The sequence below is a fragment of the Temnothorax curvispinosus genome, unplaced genomic scaffold (genome assembly GCF_003070985.1).
Source record: "Temnothorax curvispinosus isolate PA1 unplaced genomic scaffold, ASM307098v1 QBEX01001437.1, whole genome shotgun sequence".
Lineage (NCBI taxonomy): Eukaryota > Metazoa > Arthropoda > Insecta > Hymenoptera > Formicidae > Temnothorax > Temnothorax curvispinosus.
The window spans coordinates 176,217-201,993 of record NW_020211217.1 but is presented as its reverse complement, the minus strand read 5'-3'; the positions used below and the strand labels follow the sequence as shown (position 1 = coordinate 201,993).

General features: G+C 40.0%; 1 protein-coding gene across 7 annotated transcripts in view; it reads left to right on the top strand.

The window, feature by feature from the left end:
* LOC112463596 (teneurin-a) overlaps positions 1-25,777 on the top strand; it is a 332,312-nt gene that overhangs the window by 142,535 nt on the left and 164,000 nt on the right. For 6 of the 7 annotated variants that reach the window (XM_025030073.1, XM_025030099.1, XM_025030082.1 and 3 more), the window contains one exon: positions 20,031-20,106. In XM_025030073.1, coding sequence (XP_024885841.1) covers positions 20,031-20,106 — 76 coding nt within the window. Of the gene's footprint in view, positions 1-5,484; positions 6,487-20,030; positions 20,107-25,777 lie in introns of those variants that run through there. The other variant, XM_025030116.1, reaches the window with a different exon arrangement.

Below are 25,777 nucleotides of genomic sequence, written 5' to 3'. Positions count from 1 at the left end.
TAGCATCGGTACGATGAAAGATCGCCGTTCGAATATTAATGAGGCTTCTGTCTCGTGGCAGAAGTTGCGAAATCTGGCGTTAAGCGGTCGGAACGTGAGTATAGGCGAGGGAGTAGCTGCGTGCCCGGGAAACCGTTGCCCGGATTTGGTGGCGATGTAGCGTTTTCGACGAGACGAAGGGAGAGGCATAGACACGGTAGCCCCTGAGGCAGTGGGATGAAGAGGGTGCAGAAAGCCCTTATCTTACCTGAACTCCTGCGCTGCAGTCGGGCATTCATAAAGTCCCGAGTTAAGCCTCTCTCCCCGTCCTCTCTCCGTTCTCTCTCACACCCCATTTGCGTTCTCTCTCTCTCTCTCTCTCTCTCTCTCTCTTGCGCGCGCGCGCTTTCTTTCTCTCTCTATCTATCTGATGGCTCGCTACTCTCATCGTTCCTTGTTGTATTCTCCATCTTCCTCGCGCCCATCCACTAGAGGTTTCTACGTATAGTGGCTTGTACCGGCTTGACCGAGAAGATATAATCCGCACACACTAGTTACAACCCATTAGTTGCCCCTAGCTAGCTTAGCTCTTCCCTTCTCTCTCTCTCTCTCTCTCTCTCTCTCTCTCTCTCTCTCTCTCTCTCTCTCTCTTTCTCTCCCCCCTCTTTCTCTCTCTCCCTCTCTCCCTTTTACTCTCTTTCTCTTACTCCCTGTTTTGCTCTTCCGCTCCTTAATAATGCATCTAGAAGATGCTTAATCGAGTCTCGTAACTCATTTGTGATTCGGTGGATGCGCTCTCGTTCTTTGCCCCTTCGCCCACTTTTCGCTCCTGTCTTTGGAAAGAACTTTTCATTGACAACGCTGTCGATGTTGAGAGCGCTGACTGGGTCCGCCTGAGAACCTTTCCGGTTCGGTAAAATTAAATGACCACGGCCCGCCTTAAAGTTTCGATCTGTTGATTTAATCAGCCCTATCAACTCAGCGTGACCCTCGCCGGAAAATTTGATTGTCGGCAAAGCCTCAGCCGGCGGATTGCTTGTCGTGGATTTTATAACCCGGATATTTTCGCTCGGTCGCCGGTCAATGGTGTATTCACGGAAAATTGCAGGTTGAAACGCTGTTTAGGTCGACCGGCGCTAGCGCGATAACGCGATAAACGGTATCCTCCGTCCGATTAAAGCTACATTGACTGGCACGATAGGATATATAATAATAGATAGGAAAATAGTAGTTACCTTCATAGAGGATCTTGATATCACTTAATCTTTAGTTTACAGGATATATTTTCAACGTCGAGAAATCGTTGAGATTTCTGTTTCTTCAAATGAATATAAAAATTTTTACTCTGTAATTTAATCATGCATTATTTAATTTATGAAATTGTAAAAATTATTCAGATGTCTAGTTTCTTGTCTATTTCAACGTAATTAATAAAATACGAGTATATTTCCGCGGAATTGTAAGATAAATTCTTTCTCTTTACGGAGAAGATCCATTACCGTGGTCGAGCGAGAAAATATAAAGAAGGAACCGGGAAGACACAATTTGCCATCGTTAAGTCGTGTATAACGAATGACGTGTACGGTGGTAATTACACGTGCGCAAGCTTCCACGAGTAGGCCATAACGAGAAACGTTTACATATGTATACTACCGCGTTTATTTACGTCCATCGATGTGCAACAATGCCGCGCGCGTTAATTGCAGGTGCCGCGTAGACGTATTATACTCCGGCCGTAATATCGCCATCAACCGTGAAATGACGTCGCGCACCCGTCATTAATTTACAAAACGGTCATTAGAGCGTGCGACATACGAAGTAGCTTCTTCTGGATTTGGCCGTGGGAGGGGGAAGGGGGAGGGGGAGGGGACGGTCGTTAAAAAATGTCTGATGAATATGCATAAGTCGACCGACCTTTAACGATCCGCCAAATTAGAATATACAACCTCGTGAAAGTTATGTAATTTCGTGTCCCTTGTAATTAGTGACTGTGTACTTCTCTCGGCGTTCGCCGACGGGGGTCGCTTTCCGAGGGCGCATATCTTTGCAAACATTATAGCGCGAAGAAACGCGGCTGTGGTGAAGCGACGACACGCTATTCACTATTCACTGTGTGTCACTTATTTAACATCATATTTAAAAGTCACGCTAATGCCACGCTAATGTCCTCTCATTCTAAATAATGTCCAACTTGCGTTTTTATTGTACTAAATATTATCTATATATTTCTCTGTCTCGTTGTATGTTGTGCTGCATTACGTAAAATTAACGAGAAAAAACGACGTTTGTAGGAGGTCACGGGAGCAAGCGTTTTTCAAAAAATGTAAACCGGGATTTCAAGTTTCCGCGTCGGTCGTTTTTAGGCGGGCCGATTTTAGGTCATGAAAGCGCGGAGCTGCGAAGCGATAAAAAATCGCGCGAATGGGACACAATGCGCGACAATGGATAGCTGGCGCTTTACTTTCGTTATTTTCCAACCATTTCCCTCTTCGGCATCAAACATCCACACCATTATATAGGCGTTCTTTTACGTGAAACCAATCTGTAACGTATGATGCATTGCTCCGCTGCGCGCACACATGCCGCGGCCCCAGAGTCCCTGATGTATGTGGAGCAGGGACGGCTCATTGGTCTATTTTAGGGAAACGGTTTCTGTCCCGGGGGTGTATTTCGCTTCTGCCGCGATCCAACCCAGGATGATATTGGATTCATCATTCAAACATCTTCAGAATCGTCCAGCCGCGCTAGACTGTACAACGAAATCAACATTTGTTTCAGCAGAATCACCCAACTTACTCTACGATCAATAACATTCAAATACTCGGATATCATAACATATAAGAAAAATTGTGTGAATGAGTTAAATCATGAATTATTATGCATTTGTGTGCGGTTTATTTTAAAAATCACGGCTTGCTATAAAAATAAGAAAGAATTTTCGATCAATCTGCCGTAAATACTGGAGGAACTCAGTGAATGCAAGGAGTGCTATTGCGTGATTGGCTAAAAAGTGTTTCGACTAAAGCAGCTAAGCAATCTGAAGATTGGGAAGGTTAAAACTCGACCTTACCGCCCACCGATGCTCGCCGTTACGTTCTATAAAAGTGCGTTGTAAGAGCCCTCGAGGTATATACTTTTCTTGAACGCGGCACTCCTGAGGGAAAATTCTACGATTTTCTCGATAGTTGGTTACTAGCTTTCTATCTCGTCCAGAGAGAGAACGTTTACCGTTTCTTTTAATTTCCCGACGCGGTGAAGCTGAAAAAAGTAAGACGCACCCGTCCCACGTCATCATATCTCAAATGAGGTTGAACATATCCAGCGATAAGTTTCATTACAGTTCTTCTATGTTATTTGTAAAATGATTGTTGAACGAAAGACTTTGTTCATAAGCCTTGTTCGTGCCAAGAAAATATACCATATCCCGTTCATGATCGGAAAATAAAAAAATAAAGTCGAAGCTTTAACGAATCAACGTTGACAGTTTCATTCGTGGATTACTGCCTCGAAAATGTGAAACTATTTCACGAAAAATACATCTGGCGTGGAACAGATAATAGCAATGTATGAACGGGCTATAAAAAGAATATTCAGTTACTGACGCGTTGCTTTTCACGTTCGCCAATGCAAAAATTACGCGATGAAAACGGAAAAGTGATACCTGATTGTTTCAATTTCGCATCACGTCTGTTGATTCCGACATCTTGTGTATAATATTAATGCCAATTATTTTTCTGCGATCAACACTCTAATTAGAACTCGTACCACCAGGTTGCTAATTATCCCGCGCACAAATTACAGCGTAATCTCTCTCTCAGAGATATACTGAAATAAACGAAGTAACTTTGAGCTGCGTGCACAGTTTTCGTATCTGTATTCAGTCTCGCGAAGTCTTTCAAAGGCCGCTGATTGCTAATGTCGGAACATCCGAAGCGCCGATCCATGAAACGGCATACCCCGACGTACCACCTTCTTAATGATACACCGGTCCCATTGGATGCGCGTATATTTTTCTGGCGGCGCATTGCCAACGATTCATTAATTGCTGACCTTGTTAGCGTAGCATTGTGAAACGATGGTCCCGCGGCGGTGCTTGAGCGGCGCCCGCGGGAGTAACCGGGAGCGCGACCGGGAGACAAAGAGGGTGCGGAGATGAGGGAGACGAAGAGAGAAAGAAAGAGAGAGAGAGAGAGAGCGCCTCGCCTGGCATTGTCATGCATTCAGAGCCTCGCCATATAATAATGCCTGTCTCCTTTGTCGTTTATACTCGCCCCTGTTTTCCGCCACGCTCTACTCACGACCGCCGACTAACATTGCCCTGTTCGCCCGTATTTCCGTGGTGGCACCTCGTTTACCTTCTTACCGTTCGCTTGATATCGAAAAGTACAGATTGACCCAAGCTTTATCTACGTATCTCTATCTTAATCATTGCCTAATTTAAAACTGTTTTAATTATGTATTAAAACTCCAGAATTTAAAAATCTCTTGCTAATTAAGCCCAAACATCTTAGCCATAAGTATCTTAAAGCCAGCAGTATCCCATATATATAGATATATTTTCCTTTTTTTCTGTTCGGGTGGTTGCGGGGAAGCAAGAATAACATTATTCCAGGATCTAGGTATTGGATTGATCACATAAATTTTTGCTCCTCCCTAATGATAACAGGATTACGGAGAAGCAGCTTTTTAATCCTATTTTCTTATCAGTTTCGGGGATCATCCACACGAAGTTAATCAATACTACGTTCTCGCGACGTCATAAAAACATCCCTTCCGCTATCCAAACAATCGATGAGCCGTTAATCCAATCTATCGTCCTTTATTGTTGACTACCGTCATACCAAGTCCCTTTTCGCGAATACAATCGTTTCTCCTTTACGATAAAAAAATGTGCCACCCTGATCAACGGTGGAAGTGATAGTCGTAAAAATTTGCCCATTACCAACTTGCCGCATCACAGTAGCGTGAAATACCTTTTTGCAATTTGTATCACCGCGCGCCGAAAAAGAGATGAACGCGAAGGTGGTTCAGGAGATAGGAAAGGGGGCGGCAGGTGAAGATGGCTATGAAGGCGAAGAAGGCGGTGGTGGGCCGTGTTCGGATGTTGGAGCAACTGCCGTGCTCTGACGAGGGACAACTGGGCCAATCGATACCGCAGCCGGTGGTGGCTGCCACGATAGAGCGAGCGGGATAGCGAGAGGGAACGGAGGGTGCAAGGTGGTGGCAGGGGGATGCGCGGGTACGACGGCGGGGAAGACGGTCGATGGGGTTGCGGGAGCGGCGGGAGTACGATGGTGCGAGAGCGAGAGAAGAACAAGAGCGAGGGGACAGGGCAGAGGTGGCGGCGGATGGGATGTCGCGGGGGTGGCAGTCGGCGTGCCACCCCCGCGCCGACCACCGACGCCCCTCCCGTCGCGGATGGCGCCACGGTCGCCGACATCCTCTTCGTGTAGCGTGGCTGCTCTCGGCCTCTCCGAATGTGCGACCGACACTCTGCGCAGAATCGGCTTGCGGAGGAGCGTTGTGCCACAATGTTATCGGGCTTGTCGTTTTACTCCGTCTCCCTATTGTTGTTGATTTTGTTGGGCCGGTAAAAAAACGGAAAGGAAAACGAGTGGGCGGGAGAGGGTGCAGTGCGTGAGGTACTTCGGTCAAGGGTGAGACGCACTCTCCGTTTCTTCCGAAGAGAATTGCACCGCATCATCGACGTTTTCTTCGTGACAAGCCGTTGGCGCTACCTTCTGGACCAATTGTCCTTCTGTCATAACCTTGAATCGGGTCGACGTCTCAGCGAGACATCGACAAGTGCCATAATCATGCGAGAAACCATCATTCCTCGTGCTTCCACGTCACATAATGCGGAAGACTTGATGAACCATCATACGTTGTGAGATATTCATAGACTTGCTGGATACATAAATTTATATGATCTCTTAGTGATCATAGAGATAAAGAAAACGAAATTTACGGAATTTAACGCGTTAATCTTCGAGCACAGGAGTCCTCGCAAGTCACGCTCGCAATCAGAGCGCTAAATCATGGCGCGAAATGCGAGAGGTGAACGCCCGTGCCCGAATTCGCGCATACAGTGAGCTTTTTCTTGTCAAGTGCACGCTCGGACGATCGCGTTATATTCGTCGCGTTCTCTCTCTTACGGACATCGACCTTGTCCGCGTTCACGTGGATTCCGCCATTTTCGAAAGGGTATCATCGCGCACGGGAAAGGATCAGGCATCGTACGCCTGTACACGCGTGCACACACGTCTACGTGAATCTGCGCACAGCCAAACTTGTAGGAACAATACCGTGCCGGAAGTGGCGAATGGGTGGCCTGCGCGACTGTTTGAGATGGAAGTGAGTAATAGCAGAGTAAAGTGACCGCTGTATTGGTCGTGATGATCATCGTACGGCCATAAACTGTCGCCCGTGTGATTCAATTGCTACCGCAAGCCGACCCAGCAGCAACGATGCATCACTACTACACGCAAGAAGATATAGATCGTGTTGGTACGTACGGAATAAAGAGGATGCTTGCGTAGAACGACTGCGTCAAATTAACTTTGCGTAATAGAGATACATTTCGATAACAACCATAATTAGCAACCGTATGCTACAAAACTTTCAACACGATTTACAGACTTTTACACACGTTTACTATAATTATGATTTTTATATATATTTGATTGAGAAACGTGACTTGGATTAAAACGGTAATTTTCTAAAACTGTACACAGCTACAAAATTTACTTGAACATGCTCAAATATCGTAATTTGCATTGCAGATCTGATCGATATGTAACATTGAAAAATTACCAGTCAAAACAAAATTTTATTTTGCTTTAAGGCACGAGTTGTTACATTATTGCGGTTTATATATGTATCTGTTCAATGATGTTTAGTTGTACTTTTATTACGAGATTCATTACAATCAATTATCTGAAATAAGAGATATTTCCATAGTGTAAATAGACTCGCAGTAAAGTTGTAACATACGTAGTAACACTTCAACATTGCATAATGTATTTGACGAGAAATATATTCGTTCTTTTTGTTACGGGAAAGCATGCAGACGCTATTCTTAATGTTAACGTGCCTATTTGGCAAATGTATGCAAGTTAGATCCCAGACATACCGGGTGCCCCTTGTATTCAGAATTATATTAGGTCCTTTGGGCTTTCCGTGCTGGTCTTACTCGGAATTTAAATTGGACCAGATACGTTACGGACGAAATGAGGGGATGGAATAAAACCTTTAGTGCTATTCCCAACTTAAAAACTTCGGAATCATATCTTGACTTGGGCGATTTGATCTTATAGGGATTGCGGTCAAACACTAATGCTCATTTCTTTACAAACTGTTTTTAGTTACGATTCTATTATATGTCATTATTATACTAGTTTAATATTCTAACATGATTTAGCTGGATAGAAAGAGTCAAGCACACATTCGATAATTTATTCCTGATGATACCTTTCGACGGTAATATTTCCTGAAATCGGCAAAAATTCTTAAGTAACTAATGTAAATTTGTGGTATATATTTGTAGTATGATTAAAGCAAAAACTTACCATCATTTGCTCGTGAGTTGGATCGTTAAATAAGTTATTCGCATCCTTTCTCATGCGCTTTACATTAGTTCCGTTAACCAGAATGGACCGCAATCGTGCGGACGTAGATGACAAAACTATGGCGATATCATTGGACTCGCGAACTCGAGAAACAATGCGGGGGCGAAAGTGTAGGGCACATTGTGCATTGTCCGTACGGCCGACCGACGCACGTATTCCCGGAGCCCGTGGCGCATTGTGCTTTAAGACCGTAGCTCGTAAGCAAATTAGAATGGTGCACGTGGCTCGCATAAGTCGACCCACTGTCTGCCTGCGTGTTGGATATGTCGGGGTGGATTTGTACGCCGATGACCCCTTTCCCCGTGTATATTGCGCGTACTTTCCGCGCCCGATGCCGACGGGAGTTTCCTCCTCCTCGGTGCCCAAAGGGGCACGGGCGCATCGGCAATTACGCCACTTTATTGCTAGGGTTACGTGTCGCGCGTGGAATTAATGCAATCTCGCGGAGGGAGGCGGAATTCAGCTTGCGTTTTTCATGGTGTAAACGTTTTCACGGCCGCGAGGCGACTCGAGATGAAATCGTGGCATGGACCACCCGCGTCGACGAACCGCATCTGCAATATGTCGCGTCTAATTGAATTCAAGAAAATCGATCGGACCGCTTATTGCTTAGCAGGGTGTATCGATAGGAAAAGAAACATATAGAGGAGGACTGTCGAAGAATTCGGAGTCACTGAAATTTTTCAACCACATAGTTGTGAGCATCTCGTGTGTCTATTAACTTTTTTTGTAAAAAATAAAATATTTAATTAAAATATTTAATTAAAATATTAAAATTATTTACGTTTATTGATGTAAAATATAATTATATGTAAATAATTAAGAGTAGTAGTATGGCATCAGGACATTACATATATATGACCGAATATTTATGAATAAGAATAATACAAGGATGAAATAAACGAATTAAGGGCAAAATGTAAATATTCTGCGCGAAAGTATTAACTCTCTTATCTGAAATGGAATTATAATCTATAAGAGTTGCGTAAATTATAGATTACAAATAAAATAGTACTTTCCTCTCGCGATTTGCCCTTTATTTATTCTGTCAAAATAAACTGAGTACCGCTATTATCATATACATACATATATTATTCGTGCTCTATCATCATCTAATTCGTTAACAGCAATAGGTTGCGAGAATAAAAAATCTGCATTCTTTATTAAACTGAGATTATATGGGAATATAATCTTCTCTCTCTCTCTATTCACAATTTATTTATATAATTAAAATATTTAGTTTGAGTTTATAAAACTTTGATAAAATTTACTAAAATCTAATTCATTTATTACATAGATAAAAAATAAATACGAATAATGTATTATTTGTTCAATTTTACAGTTTACATTGTATTATTTTATAACATTATTAAATTAAACAAATTTTAGAGAAACTGCTAGAATAAATGTAAAAACATACGAAATAAGTCATATAAGGGAGAACAAAAAAATAGAGCAGTCCGAGTGTTGATGAGAGTATTAATGGCTAACGGTGGAGCCATCAGCGAACAGGAAGCTTCACATTGATCGTTCTACATTCACTTCGGCAAACAACCATGGCAGTCTGTCGGTGAGCGTCGAATAATTCGCTGCCCCTACTGCCTGTCTAAGCGACACAACACGGTCGAAAAGTTTCGGACAAGGCAACTCCAGCGTTTAGCCCAAAAAGCGGTGCTTACGGGCGAACTCGGCAAACGACGAACATATTCGGAATTCTCTCTTCATAACGCGATACGTCGCGACCTCCCTGACGAACAATGCGCAAACACGCGATAAACAATTCAGTAATTCGCTCGACCGGGTTTTCGGCACGAAAAATTGTATTGCAATTAAAAACTCGCGGATCCTGGACACGATGGTGAAATATTTTTTTTTTTTTTAATCTGAATTCAAACGAAAATAGAATTACGAAGTTGACGAGACGTTGAAGTATCGGCTCTTTATTAACACCGAGTAATTAACGTTTTTAGAGAAAGCCAATGAGCGCTTATGTGGGTCGCCGAGATGAGAAGGCAATTGCACGCTCTTTCGCAGTCGTTATTTCATTGGGCGAGGTCGTAAATAAAAACGCGCCAACCCGTTTCTCCCCGACTTCGTTTTCGCGTCCCACATAGTCGCACACTGCAACTATAACTGTAGGAGAAGTGCTACTGTTTGGAGGCGGGAAGAACGGGGTCGGGGATGCTAAAGTGGAGTCTTTCAATTCGCATCCCTCTCTCAAGCTCGATCTCTTCCGTCTCCATGCCGCTATTGCTCGTTGTGCAGCGTTGGCAGAATTCATCTCGGCAAACAAAAATCATATTGCATATATTTGTCGTCTATTATATGAACTTTACGAATCCACGCTATAGGGTAGTCGATGAAACGTGGATATCAAAAGCAGAAGTATTTCTTGAAAGCATGTATTAATTAAATGGCTATTATACATAATTTTTTAATTTTTAATAAATAACGTTTAGTAGTACTGGCAAATTTTTTTTAAAACTTGTTTGTATAAAATTTGCTGCAATATAAGTTTTTATCATCTTATGCTTTTACAATTTAATTTATTTGAATATATTATATATAGTCTCCTTGATATTAAATAACTTTATAATTCAATTCTCACTTAAATTTTTCGAGAACAACCAATGCTTTGATCATAAAATATATCCTCCCTATTAATTCCTACGTTTCCCGACCACCCTGTATACACGCATATTCATGTTACGATCAATACGTGCGTGCGGTTTATGAAGATGATAGGAATTATCCTCTGCATTATATATACTTAGACAACATGTTACTGTAATATAACTATATGTTAAGCAGTAACTACATCGTTTGTTTTTTGGGGATGTAGATCAAACTAACTTAACCTACCCTGTTACATAAAGTAGTTATATCCAGTACTTTGTCAGATATTGCATTTATTGAACATTAAATTGATCCGTTTAATCGAACAAAATTATTCGCATATGTCGAAGTTCTATAATTTAAAGCCATAATTTGCGCATTAAACACGCTTTCGTACAGATTAAACATAAAAAATAATAGCATATGAAATTTCTACAATTATTAACGATTATATTATACTGAAATTGATTATATTATATAAATAATTATACATATTGATTGAAAGGCTTTTGAACTTTAAGTTGTATTCTAAAATACATTATTCCCATTATAAAATTTTTCCATGATATAATTAGCATTCTTAACTATATCTACTAGTTAATATTTTTGCAACAGACCTTTGCTACATAATAATTGAATTACGTAACGCGTGCTCAGTCCGATATATGTATAAGCCGATTTCGTGAAAAATGGTGATAACAGAGAGTACTCTGTACATAATCTATATAGGTATATGTTTTCTTTTTAAAACGTTTAAAACGAATAGCATTTAAACGTAATTTTTTTTTGCTTTATTAATGGAATATATATTAACCCTCCCTCACCCTAATCACAATCTTCTGCACGACTTCCTGTAGGCCAATAGCAACCCGAAAGGAAAGCGAAAGCTTTAATGCAGAAAACTGTTTAACTCAATTTCCTGTAAAATGGTTGGCGCTAATAAGATTCATGCAGAACAAAAGCGCTAACGTAAAACAGGTTACGTGACGCAAATGCACAATTCTCCGGCAGCCGCTCTGCGAAAAGCGTGCAACAATTTATCCCCCTAGTCACTCGAATTTGGTCAGATACGAGAAATTTGGCTGGCCGTAATGCACACTGACACTACCGTGAAACTGAATTTAACGCGCTACGTATCAATTCTTTCACTGCAATTTTGTTGTAATTTTGCCTATATATGTATGTATATATATATATATATATATATATATATATATATATATATATGTACTCTGGCCGATGCGTTATCCGTCCCTCGGTTAAAGCATTACCGGATAATTACGCCATTAGCGCGATGATATTGCCCGTTCAAAGTGAAATTAAATATGTTAATTTGCCGCGTTACGTAAATTATTGCCTTGAAAAGAAAAATTGAATATTATAAAAAAATTTTATCCGAGATTGGTATTACTGCAGAGCTTTTAAAATATCCGTCATTACTTATCGCTCGCTCACCATTTTCAAAATTAACATATCACGCAAATCAAATGAGACAAGACGCGGTGGAGAATACAAAAGTAATTTGGACAGAGGCCAGGAGCTAATTCCCGCAATTTGAGTTGATGAAGAAAACGAGACCATTCCACTGACAATGAGTTAAACTTTAGCTACTTCTATCTCCACGTACATAATAGCGAACAGTAAATGCAAATGTATATTGTCATTCATGCAAATGCAATTTTTCTTGTATGTCGATATTTATGAAAAGTTATATAAACTATATGAACTAAGAAGAAGAACATATCGGAAAACAATAAGAGAAACTCTTTTTTATCTATATTTAGAAAATTGGAATTTTGAAACAGTTAATATCCGAGAATATTCCTTAAATGACTTTGACTAGCTTTATTGATTTATGTTGGTACGTGGACGTATTTGAAGCGCAGGCAATCGCAAATGTTTACCTCTCACGAACACAGAATGCAGGATCAGAGTCAACCAATTATTTCGAGGCACGAACGTCTAGACCAACGCATATCGATCCGTCTCGAGTCTACGAAGATCCGTCAACGGATTCTGCCCTAATAAACATTCATTACCCACCAAGCTAAGATCAACCCTCTAGATATTGGCAACACCGATGGTTTGTACGAGATAGTAAGGATCACAAAGAGAATAAGTGAGGACTTGTATCGATTATGATACATTAAATACATTACCAACATCCATTTTCTTATTATTTTTTATACTACACAATTCCATATAGTTATATGTGAATACGAGATAATTAAACGACGCTATTTAACGACATGCGAGAAATTACCGTTATCTATTTCATCCATTTTCTTATTATTTTTTATACTACACAATTCCATATAGTTATATGTGAATACGAGATAATTAAACGACGCTATTTAACGACATGCGAGAAATTACCGTTATCTATTTCTTGTCTGATTTTGCTTTATTTAACATAAACACATAAGAATAATGTTTTAATAAAAATATAAATAACAAAACATGGTAAGCAATAAAAATTGCTGATACTTTCTTTGTATATCGCGATCCAAGAGAACGGTCGATGACACATGTGACTTCGCCAAACATTCATTAGTGATCCGAGTATGCCCGCGAGATGTTTGCGAGAGCAGACGTTTGATCAGGACAAGCCGAGATTGCTCAAAGCAAAGCGATAAATTCGCTTCTTCGAAGAAAATCGAAGCACTATGGTGAGAATTTCGTTGTAAATGATAACAGACGACGCGAACGTGTACCATGAACGAAAGAACGCATTCGACGAAAGAGAAAATAGTCTCAAAGACAATTGTTCGAATGTGATACTGTCTCTACGTGGAACCTTTTTCCATGAATTCGAAGGCCAAACTAGATTACTATGTCTTATACAATTTCAAGCGATAAAAATCGACGCAACGACGGCGTATTACTGGACTCAACACTGCCAGAGTGTAATTTTGACGAAATAACGGCACATTAAAAAACATGATGAAACGTAACGATTCACAATTATTTACAATTCTATTCTTGTATTTGGGACGCTCGGGGGAAATTAAATTTTCCTTTATAATCCGCGTGATGGCACGCGCGAAGAACGCGATATATTCTCGAGAATACACAGTTCCTGTCGTCCTCGCGCGATATCTTGCAAGTATTATCTCCCCGTTGAAAACAACGCGGACAGCCCTGGCACGTGTATGACATCTGGAATGAAAGCAATAATGACGGCCGCATCTATTGGCGTATCATCGAAACCGAACGTCCGTGGATTGTGAGATCGTGGGCGCCGTTGTCGTCGGAGCAATGATGTACGCGGTATTACACGAAGTAGAGGTGTTAACAGTAATAACACATTGGCGGGATCTATAAGAGGTAAAGCGCTGATCAGAATTCTCGGGCACGCATCCCCCTGGATTACCTTCGACGTCCAGCGTCCCGTGGGTTGGCGTCCGTAACGTTGCACAATGTGCCGACAGTTTGTCCGTTCCCCCCTGTGCTAAAATATCCCTCGCGCGATCGAGAGACAGGCTATCGGAAATTGTCCCACATCGCCATTATCGTTAATCAACCCTTATGTTTACGCACACTTACCCACCGTTCGTATTCTCGCACCTCTTGATTATACATCAGTTGAGTGTCAAGAAATGCACGTATATACGCTTTGCTTTATGATATTGGCTTTACCTTGTTTTATCTCTGTACACAACTTACGCTTTGTTTGCGAGCAATTCTGATCTCTCGATAAGTCGTCCGGTACATTATGATATCGAATTTCGAATCAGGTTGACCAGCAGAAATCGACAACGTAACATTCTCTTATTCTCGAACGCAGTAAACTATGTCTTAGCAAAATGCGAACTATGCACCTTCTCCTAAGTTCAATCTCTGGAGATATTCTTTAGCATACGGAATACTTTACTTTTGTAAAGAATCGAGCGTCCTCGCGAAACCGTTTGATCGCGACTGCGAGAGTCTGAACGTTTATGGTTTATGACTCACAGTATATAGTTATATACGCTTTGGCGATATAAGAATGTATGTTGCAACATGCGGTATCGGAAAGCGGAGTGAATGAAAAAACTTACGACTTGCGCGGACAGATGATAGATGATTGCACGAAACACGTAGTAGAACAGAGCTCAATCTTCTGAGCCGAGAGCGAAACAATACGGACGGCTGGTCTGCGATGCGGAAGAAATTAAAAAGTTATTCCCTTGATTTTTCGCATAACGCGAAGCGATAGAGCGCAAGCCATTGATCTTGCCCGAGAAACAAAAACATGCTTCTGCGCTCGTACAAGGATATAGCTTCATTTCGCAATATATCATAATTTCCGAGAATTCATTCGCGAAAAATGTGCGATATAAAAAAGAATAGGGAAAGTCAATCAAGGAGCCGCATCAGACGTAGAGCGCGTGAGCGATGCAATTTTTATTTATGACCGCAATGTGTTACACGGAGTTAAACAACATGCAAGGTGTAAGGTCAAATGGAATATGAGTAATAAAACGCGGGAGGGTTGTACCGGTCTAGACCTAGAGTATAGAGATCTAGAGTAGACGAGTTTTCGAAAGTGCGGACTGTGACACCGCACCTCCGGCGACACATATCGGGTATACGCTCGCACACTCGCGTAACCCTTATACCTACAGTTGACATTCTGAAAAGACGGTACGCTCACCGTGGTATACGTATAGGGTCGAAGAGACCTCCCGACGGAGAAAAAGGTAACCGTCGCGCTCCAGAGATTCCCTGGCCGACAGCCAAACACCCAACAACCAAGAAACCCTCAGACTCAACTGTATCCACTCCATCCAGGGACTTACGTACCTATCTCTGATCTTTTTCTCTTGTCTTTACGTGCCTTTCGCCCCTATCTTCGTCTCGTCTCGCCTCGCCTCGCCTCACTTCGACTCACCTTCAAATTCCATTTTCTAACTGTGTTTCTACCCCTTCTGCAACCACCGCACTCACTGGCCCTTTTTGGCTGTCGCTCTAACTACGCCCTGTCACTCCCACGCTATCACTTTTGTTATCACTTTCGTTATCACTCTTGTTTTCTTCAGTCGTCTTTATCTCTGATGATCTCATTCGATCGTCCCTACTCGACGTCCAGTTTTCAACCAGAAACATCCCTCACCCGTCTTCGTTAAGAGAGCCGTGTGCAATGATTAAGTAAAGAACAGATCAGTACATCCTCGATTACGAGGAAGAAAAGCCCTTCTCGATCCGAGGATATCACCCGATCTAAATTGCACGCTTTTCGGCTATTAATCGGCACGTTCTATCAGCGTCCCGAGCGCGGGAAAAGATTATCACGATGGGATTTACATTGCTTACTTAATTCCGCTTACGTAATTTCCAATCCAGTTATCGTTACCGCGATAATGCTCGTTTCTCTTTGACGATGTTCTGACGGCGACGTATTTAGGTCGGCGGTGTTCTTATACACGAGGATATTTCGCGCGGACACATACATGTCTCTCGCGTAGTTCCCGGAGATATTTTGCCTTGCAGCGAATAGACCTTTGAAAGTAACGCGATAAGAATGCAGTGCGGCAATAAAAACGACCTTAAGGGAATGCTGGAGTGACGGCCGAACTTCCTCGATGTCGATAATGTCAACATTTCTAATTTTGTTTTCTCTATATCTGTCTTTGTCTAACGAAATGACATCTGTCCTTGTTTGATTGCTGCTTGTTTGATCTCTCGCTACACACAATACTACTCCGCACGCATATATACATATGAGATTTTCAGACAAATTTTTCTCTTATACTAAAGCTTCTAAGCTTCTAAGCTCATTTCTGAAAGCACAACATTGTTCTATTTTGTAATCCCGAGTGCGCTGTATGCTTATTTTATACGTACAAAGTCTAAATTTTTATGTGCAGCAAATGTTGTCACGAGTCGACCGCAGAAATCGATAACAAAACTATAATTTTTCTATTTTTTTTTCGTTTTTGATGTAAAATCGACTGCAGCGCAATCCGTTTTTGTGCGTACTTTAATTCTGTAAAAAAGTTTTTTCAATTCCCTAAAGCCAATTCAAAGTTTAGTGTGTTCAAAAAAATGTCGGTAATTACTGGCACTACAGCATCCCGTTAACCCCTAAATAACTATTGTCCGGGAGGGGGAGGAGCGGTCGCGGCGCTCGCGAATCTTCGGGAGGACATCAGGTAAAATCGGAGGACGTAGATAAAATCGGTATAGTCTATCGGCAAAATGCGAAAGTCACATCATTAACCGACCAAGCGCATCAACCTAGTTGCTGCCGCGCCATTAGCAGATAATGACACTTTTTCGAGCAAAAGATGGGTCGGCCAGACTTCAGTTCCCGTAGATAGAACGTAATCGATCGTTCCCTGCCGACGCGCGGCTCGTTTCGGAGAGAATTTTTCTAAAATCGGCCGAAACAAATACTAATGAAGGAAGACTTCGAAAGTATCTTCAGAGCGACTATATAAAGGAGAAATTGAAATCTCTCTTAAGGATCACGATAATGATCGCTCATTACCAACTTGATCGCATCATTCGTCGAACTTCAATAAGGATATTTATGCTTATATAAAAAAATTTTTGTGTTCCGCACAAAGATGTATAGAAAGTCCAGATAATAGAAGAGAGATTGATGAAATTGTATCACAACTTCTTTGTAATAATGAATGATAGTTAAATTAATCGCCTTTTATTTTCTAAATAATTATAATAAACCGTGCTTGTAAAATATTTTTAATAATCTTGTAAAATTTTCTATTATCATAGGTGTATATTTAATAATTAAATTATAAAATTTATCTAAAATCTGAACATAGTCAGCATACTTAATTTTTTTCACGATAAAAGGAAATCCTTGCGTCGTTGTTAGTGTACTTATATAAGAAGAATTATTGTTTTCTTAGAAAAGTCAATATGAAAATATACATAGTAAATCCTCACACAATGATGACTTACTCTTATTCCAATGGTATTGTCGGAGGGATATGTTCGCTGCATTCGCGCTTGTAACTCGGCACAGCTTATTTCTTCTGAAAGTACCCCGACAGAGGCATGCGGCGCATCCCTTCGTGGGCGTTAATATTCTCGATGGGTGGTCCAGCGAGCCAGGAGCGTCGCTTTCGCCGAGAGGGTGGCTGCTAGAAAATATGCGAGATATCGGAGAACCCTCGATCAGTTGCGCCCACCTTCTCCGTGTTATCACCATGACTACCGGACGAAACAAACGGTAGCTGGCATGGCTGCTAAGCCTCGGCAGCCTGGCAACCAACCTCTCGCCCTGCGAGAATGAACCCGTCGCTTTGTGCTCCCAGCTGTCAGGACTCTCTCCGACCGATAGAGGTTTCTGTACCTAAACCTATCCACCTACCAATGCGCGCGGTTCAACGGAATCGACTCATTCGCATCTGACACGCGCCAATTTATGCTCAGAATTACAAAGGAAACGTTACATCCTGTGTATTGCAAGCGAGCCTTTGAGGTTTGCGAGTGACGAATGGCAAGGCCGTGTCGATGACACAATGATTCCGATCCCGTTTCCCAGATTCCGGTAACGAACCCGGTCTAAGGTTGGACCGGTGCTGTTTATCGATAATGCTGGGCCGCGATAACAGCTTCACGCGAACGCGTTTACCTCTTTCGTGCTTTCGTGCGTACGCCGTCAAACAAATTGCTGCACTTTGCATTATAGCTACGATTAAACATTAGACAGTTGTCGGATTCGAATACACACTGCGAATCGAAGTGTTTTAATTAATACACTTTTTTGTAGTCACTTTTTAAACGTTTATTTTGAATAGTTTAAACGCTTTTTCGATTAATTTTATTTTAATTCGGTTTTAGTGTTTTATGCTATGCGTTTAACGCTTGAAAAACGCTTTATGTGTTTTTATATTGAATACGTTTTCTAAACGTTTAAAAAGTGACTATACAAAAGTGTATTAATTAAAACACTTCGATTTGCAGCAGAGACTTGTTATATTGAAAAAAAGATTTAATGCTTTATCATAAATATATAAAACACAGAAATCGGTATAAAACAATACAACGATACTCCTTATCAGTGCGTAGTGAGTTATACTTAGAATCCAGTGTATAAAGTAAAGATCCTCGGGGCGTAGACAGTGACAAATTGCTGTAGAAATAAGAGGGCGAAAGCGGTGGTTAGAAGAATCTTATGGGCCAAAACCGATGTAGCGTCGGTATATCAAAGTAAACGAACGAACAAACTATCCTTGTTATTTTTTATTTGGCAACCGCTTTCTCTAGACTCACTCACTAACTCCCATTATATTCAGCCTCGTTATTGATTCAATAGCCAATTTTCGCGTTGTGCGAAAATCTCTCTTCCAGCGCAGAAAAGATATTCGTTTTGCGTTACAATCGTTCGACAAAAAGAGCTTGTTATATTTCGTTTCTGTTAAAAGATAGAATACATCCCGGTTGATTATCTTTGTGTGGAGTTATCAATGGGAAGAGATATTATTTTACATGTTTCGCGTATATAATAAAAACCAACTATACGCAATACGAACGCGTATACAACAGTTAAATGTTTCGAAATAATTCGTCGGTCGATGACGTTTACGGATAGAGAGAGAATTAAGCATTATCCGATAAAGAGATTTAGCGATTATCTTATGCTGGCGACCAAGACGAGAGCGTCAGACGACTGCGGTCGATAGCAGAACGTTACTGACGGTTACATTAGTCATGAACGCATTAACTATACAGATAAAAGGAAGGCAGCTCGCGACGACCCATCAACTAGAATATGCATGACGCTACGAACCGACAGACCGGAGACCACGCACGGCGAACGAAGACTAAATCGAATGGCAACGTCAGCCTGCCTGCCATCGGGCAGGAAAGAAAGTTTGAAAATTAATTATGCATGCGCGCGCGTCGCTACTCGTTGATACCAGGACCTCTACGAATTCGTCTCGACGATTGCACTTATCACTCTTCCGATTTGTCTGTTCGCGTACTCCACACATCTTCGACACAAACCCTTAACGTTTCCAATTAATTAAAATGCTTTGTCAATTCTGTCGACGTGATCTCCAATTTTTACCTTTATATCGATCGTTTTCACAATATGTTTTAAAAACATAAGACATAACTAGAAACAATTGTAAGTACGCATCCGTTTTGATCGTTACATTTAAATAATTCCGCAGACACTATATTCGAAACAGGGTTAAAGCACTTGCGAATACGAGAACAACTTACGTTTAATAAACTCAATTATCTCGTCGCATGACACAGGTCAAGTTGCCGAGAGTAGAGGAATATCTGTGTCCGCCGCAGATCCTGTTACCTGTCTAAGTAATTAAGCAGTAGTTACGGCGGCATATGTTTCAGCGAAATGCCGCAGTATGCAACAGCCATGAATCAAATGCACAGAAAATTGGAACACGCTCGGAATGTATCGAAGAATTTCTGTGTTCGCGCTACATTATACTTTAGCGCAGAATGATGCAGGGAATATCTAGCATTACCGTCGGATTAATTGAAGAACATAATTTTGGTGCTAATTATCTGTTAGTCCAATTATCGTTAGATAACCATTATCAGATTATTATTAATTATTAAAATTCCGAAATGTTGCGTTTAATTTTCTCGAAATTCTTGTATCGCAATGTGTCTTGAGCGGAGATTGTTACATCAGCGCTGATAGAGTAAGGCGTTAGCGGGTGTTTGTAATCGCACATCATGTGGTTGCTCGCGGATGGTAGTTTGGAAAGCGGCGTTTGTATCGCCGTTAACCGGTGCAAGACGGATGCGCTACTCGATTGCCGAGTGTGACTTTATGCAGCAGAGCATTAAGGACAAACGTTTCGCTGTGTGTTGCAGAGTACTTGATGTCAGGAAGTCCACGGAGTTATCCAGCACGATCCCCGGGGGTCGCTTCCACGCCAACCGTGACCAGGTGAGTTAGTACGCCTCCCGCGAATTTCGCCAATCCGTATACGCGAATGTGCGACGTCGTCTCTCTCTATCTCTCTCTTTCTCTCGTGCGACTCGCAAATGTGGCACATCCATATTCCAACCGGAATAACATAGCATAGATTCCCGTAAGGGCGCGAACGAGTAAGCGGATTTTTCTCGCTGGAGCAGCAAATCGGTCAGCCTTATCGGTTTTACCCGCTGGCTGGGTTTTACGTGGTTGAATTAAGCCCTAGTAGCTACAAAGAATCGATGGCCCGCGACTGATTTGTTCTGAAACCGTGAACACATCGTGACGTTCGATGGTTTTCGACCATCATGTATCGCGCCTCGCAGATTTCATTATCGTTGCGTAAACTAATGGCTTTACATGATTAAAGTCAAAGATATAATTTTGACAAAATCACCGAATTTATTGACAATTATCTGACGAAATTACTTTTAACACTTGTAACGTTTGACACTACATAAATATACAAATCATTGAATGCATTCTGCACTCGATGATGATTTTTACGCATACGAGCGACTTTAAACAAGTAGAGGCCGTTTTCTTCGCGATCACGGGGAATGTCTCCGCGACAAAACTCGAGTGCGAAAAGTTTCGAGAGTCTAAATCAATCGGTCGGGAAGAGAAGACGGCCAAGAGCGCAGTAAGAAAGCGCGATAAGTACAGAGAACTCCGCGACGATCCCAACCGATGGGAGGCAGTTGAGAGAAAGGCAGGAGGTAGAGAAAGAGACACGTTTAAAGATGTTCCAATTCAAATGAGTTGAACTTTTAAAATATTTAGAATGTTGAACAGGCCCCGTCCCAGGCATTTCCATTTCGCTCCTCCGTCTCTTCTCACGCCAAGCGTGCCGGTCGATCGCCGTCGGTGACGCGCACGAAATTTCGAATTAGTTCGCTCTTTATTCTACCTCATTACCGTCCCTCAGCATTCCTCCTACTTTCTTTTCTCAAGCAAGTAATGGCCCACTACGTGCCGCAATTCATATTTCATCGCTCGCACGCGGAATGTTTCTGAGCGACTTCGCCATACTAATATAGCTGATATCTCACATTGTGATTTTATTTTATATGATTTTATAAGTACAATAAAAATATTTCTATTCGTAATTAAATTTTCGAAAAAAACCACAGGAGCAATTCAGAAATAGTACGGTCACGTTAATTATGTAGCATTCTCGCAAAAACCGTCATTTTAATAGTCTATCACATATAAAAATTTAAATTAGATACCTATATCACGCAATTATACGATATGATTATATGAATAATAAAATGATATCGATGTTTTATGAAACATCGCTCGCAGCTTGGATTATCCGATTTATGTCCTATGCCAGTATTAAGAGGCTCTCTCGGCGGAATTAATCCGTTCGCTATCATTCTTGATTTTCTAAACTCTCTCGAATTATATCTGTACAGCGATGCATACGATTATCTGTCTCGTATATAGCTTAGGTAATATTAATTAACTTATTAGTAGTGATTGACACGAGATTCTTGCTTCGCATTACGCATTCATAGATAGTCACGCGAGTTCGTCGGTCTTTTCTCGAGGATCTTGAACTCTACTCAGGGGTATCGATCTCATTCTATACTTACGTCGTACGATAGCGTTGCTATTTTGAATCCTATAATACCTAGGCAAAGTACTTGGATATAAGACAACATTATTACCGTCATGTAAAGCTTGCTTGTTTGATAATTCAACCCCGGTATATACGAGGCATTCTATTGACATATCATCGCTGCAATTTGCTGCAGCGATCTGTTAACGGTGATCACGTGATCTCTTTAATCATAAAGGATACAAGACCATTACTCCAGGAACTGACTAACAGAAATAGGAAAATTTAATCGAAAGATACCGTCACTTCCGAACGATAATAGCATCGACCCTTAACGCTTTTCGCAGTTTTTCACTGTCGGCCGAATAATTTTTTTTCTCTCCTCGAGAGAAAGCGCGTACCAGTCTCGGCAAAATGACGAGAGAAGGAAGGGCCATCGGTGTCACCGGAAACAGCAGGTCAGCGAGACGGAAGGTACTCTGTTGCTGAGGCAACGCGGCTAAAAGAACACGCGCGGCCCTTGTCCGAGAGAGCGAAAGAGAGTTTCCTCCCTCGTTCCATCCTTCCTTTTACTCGTCCTCCATCCGTTACGCCTTACCCCGACTTCCTTCTAAAGACTGCTAACGACCGAATCCGCCGAGAACACTGATCACGATAGCTCGGTGCTCACAGAAAATCGCAAACTTTTTCCCAGTACAAAATATAGCACTCGATATTTCGGAAAGATCAAATAAATTCTTTTAGCACGGTTTCTATATTTACTCATTTAACATCGCCTCTGGCGATGTTGAACGGTTAAAATACGCGTACACTTTAGCAGATAATTTTACATCAGAAATATGTCAATTACCTATATAGATCAATCTGTCACTTTTAACTTTTCAAGATGTAGAAATTTATGCTGTTAGCTTTTACTTTTTTCTGTTATCTCTGCGAAATAATAAAGATTATAAATAAAATAATAAATTTTATTTATTAATCAAGAATGCGATAGAAATCATTATTAAGTCATTATTTTGTAAGTTTATCTTTTCCTCTTTTTATAGTACATTACAGACATCACAAGCTTGATATTGATTTATATATCTATTAAAGGAAAGTATATAATATGTTTTTTACCTTTTTCCTAGTCAGAATAAACGGATACGGTCTCCGTCGTGTTTCGGATGATAATACGCGAAAGAAGACAATCGCTTTTCTATAGTATTTATCGCTTATTAACTGCAACAACGTGATTAAAAAAGACACTCGCTACACTTGACCGGCGATAAAGACTTGTTTTTCTATCTTTTTATTTTTCTTCTGAACGTTCCATCTTATCTTTTCTTGCCTTACTATTTTTCCTATCGGTTTCTAATTATAGAATCGATCGAAATAGCGATCATTGTTGATGCCCGTAAAAAAATTAGTACCGTTTTCAAAAAAGATTTTCGAAATTATATCAAGATTATTTTTGTGAACACAATTAGTATTATGATTTCTGCAAAAAAAATAAACTATCACAACATATCATTGCAGAAAAATATTAACTGCGCTTGACTATAATGACTATACTTCTTCTATTACTTAAAATAGATAAATTTTGCACATTTTTTAATTGCCAATATCCATTACCTAAAAACTATTTATTTTAGTGAATCGCCATATCTTTTTTTTTGCAAAATATTTTTTATATAAAAAATTATTTAATTTTGGAAGTTAATTAAATATGATTTTATTATTTTTCTTTTTTTTAGTATCAAATATTTAAAAGGTTTTAAAAATATTTTAAATTTTTGCATGTTTGTAAAAGTATATAGAAAAAACACGAAAGATCTGTAGTCAGTTTCATAAACTGATCAATTAAGAGACTAAAAGAATACACTGACAGCATAATTTCTTTTTACGGAGCGTAAAACGCAAAAAATTTGCTACATTTTCCTTGAAATATCGGCAGCGTGTTTTACAGAGCAAGATGACCGGTGACGGTAGAATTATGGTGAACGTAGATAAGACCTCAAGAAATTTATTACTCAAAGAGTAGTGGAACGTAGTGCCCTTCCTTTCAATCTTTTATCTTTTATTTCAACTGCAACCTGATTTCTCATGATACATATTTCTTTACGTTTTCCGTTGTTTGCGTTTAATGATGAAAATATATGTAACTCCTGCTGCGTCCCAGAGAGATGTTAAATTAGATGTAAATGACAGAAAAAAAATGGAGGAATACATCTCAATCCGAACAAATTCACGGTTAAAGCAGGTCGACACTCAAGTGCGCTTCGTTTAACTCTGTATTACGTTCCTTAATTCTCCAGGTCGCCTCTGCACTGTGAAAAGTAAGTTGTTTACCATGCATCCTTCCCCTACGTACCCCGGCCGCTCGGTGCTGCTACGGTTACGGGTATGCTTTTGTCTCTCCGCGGAGCGACGGCGGAACTATTTAAATTAATCAACATGGAAACCTTAATCTCGCCCGACGTCTTAATCCCAGCTTCAATTTGCGCGCGAGACTCGGGCTTCTCCTCCTCTTAAACTTTCCATCCGCCCTACCGAATCGAGCCTCGTTCAGCAGCGCGCCTTTCACGAAGCCAAATTTAAAATGTTTTTTTTCTTTTTCGCGGAGTGTATTCTCGTCGCTTCCTCTGTTTAGGCAACACAAAATTTTTGCGTGATTTTTTTGTGATAAAGTTGTGAGCTAGAAATGAATACATTATTAATCTTTTTGTATTTTTATAAAGTATTTATAAAAATTAACATATTATTATAATGATTCACACAATTTTTTGTCTTGTAAAAGACAGAGAGAGAGAGAGAGAGAATAAAATAAATTGCATGATTTGAATCAAATACGAAAGAAATAAGAATAAGTATTTTTCGCAATAATTTTTATTTTATTTTCTTCATTTATTAAAATTACAATTATTTATTTATTAATGTTGCACAATTTTATTCGTCTTAAAATTTAAATTTAATTAAAACTTTGTCAAAAGAAAAGAAAAGTAAGAATAATGAATTTATTTGCATAAATATTTTTTATTAGAACAAAAGATAAATTTTATTTCTTAAATAAGCATTACATTTAATAATTTGTTTTAAATAAAAGATTTAATCAATCATTTAAATTTTTATTAAAAGAAAGAATTAAATAATTTGCGTGTATAACATTAAAAATTTGCTATTAGTAATAGACAAAGTTAATAAACAAAGTTAATCTCTCTTAGAGCTAATAAAAGATGAGTTCGCGAATATGTATAATAAAATAATTTGCGGAACATGAGATAACAGTATTTATCAGTATTGATTTGAAATACAAGGAATAGAGAATATTTAACGTTATTTTTATATTATAATACGAAATATACATATTTCGTAGCAGCGAGTTTGTTGACATACGACACTTGTTTTCGTTTCGCTCGACGCGGCGCGCTGTTTCACAGCAAGGGCTTTGCTATTATATTATTCTTACGGCATCACTCGAATGAACAGGTCGCTGTTTGAGTCGCTCTGTGCGTCGTAACGCACAGTCGTTCTTATTCACTTGAAACGCGATCAAGAAAAGTATTGCTGGAGCATTTCATACCAATTAGTGATGATAAATGTCAATTCCACGATCAACGATTTATGAACTGATGGCAGTTTTTCAAGGCAGATATTTTATTTATCGGTATAAAACTTGAAGACTGCTGTTTGATGAAAATAATATTATTTTGCGATATTTAAGAGATAATTATTTCTCTAAAACTTCGAATATATCTCGCGCCGCGTTTTACAAATTTGTCATCTACTTCATTTGCCCTTTAGAGTGACATCTTTTTTAGACTAACATGAAGTAACATGTTTTTACATATATGTATGTTTTACAAGAGTAAGTAAAAAAACTGACAAGAGGTATTTCAAAATCATATATAGCATATGTATATTCTCTTTAATATATTTCATAAAAAGAGCATGTTAATGATTATTGTATTTATTTTTACAGTGCGTTATTTTTATGTTAATCTATCCATCTTTAATTATTATATAATTTGGCTTTATATTATTTTAGCTGAAGTAAAATGAAATCTGATAACCGTTTTGTCGCGTTTGTAACATTGT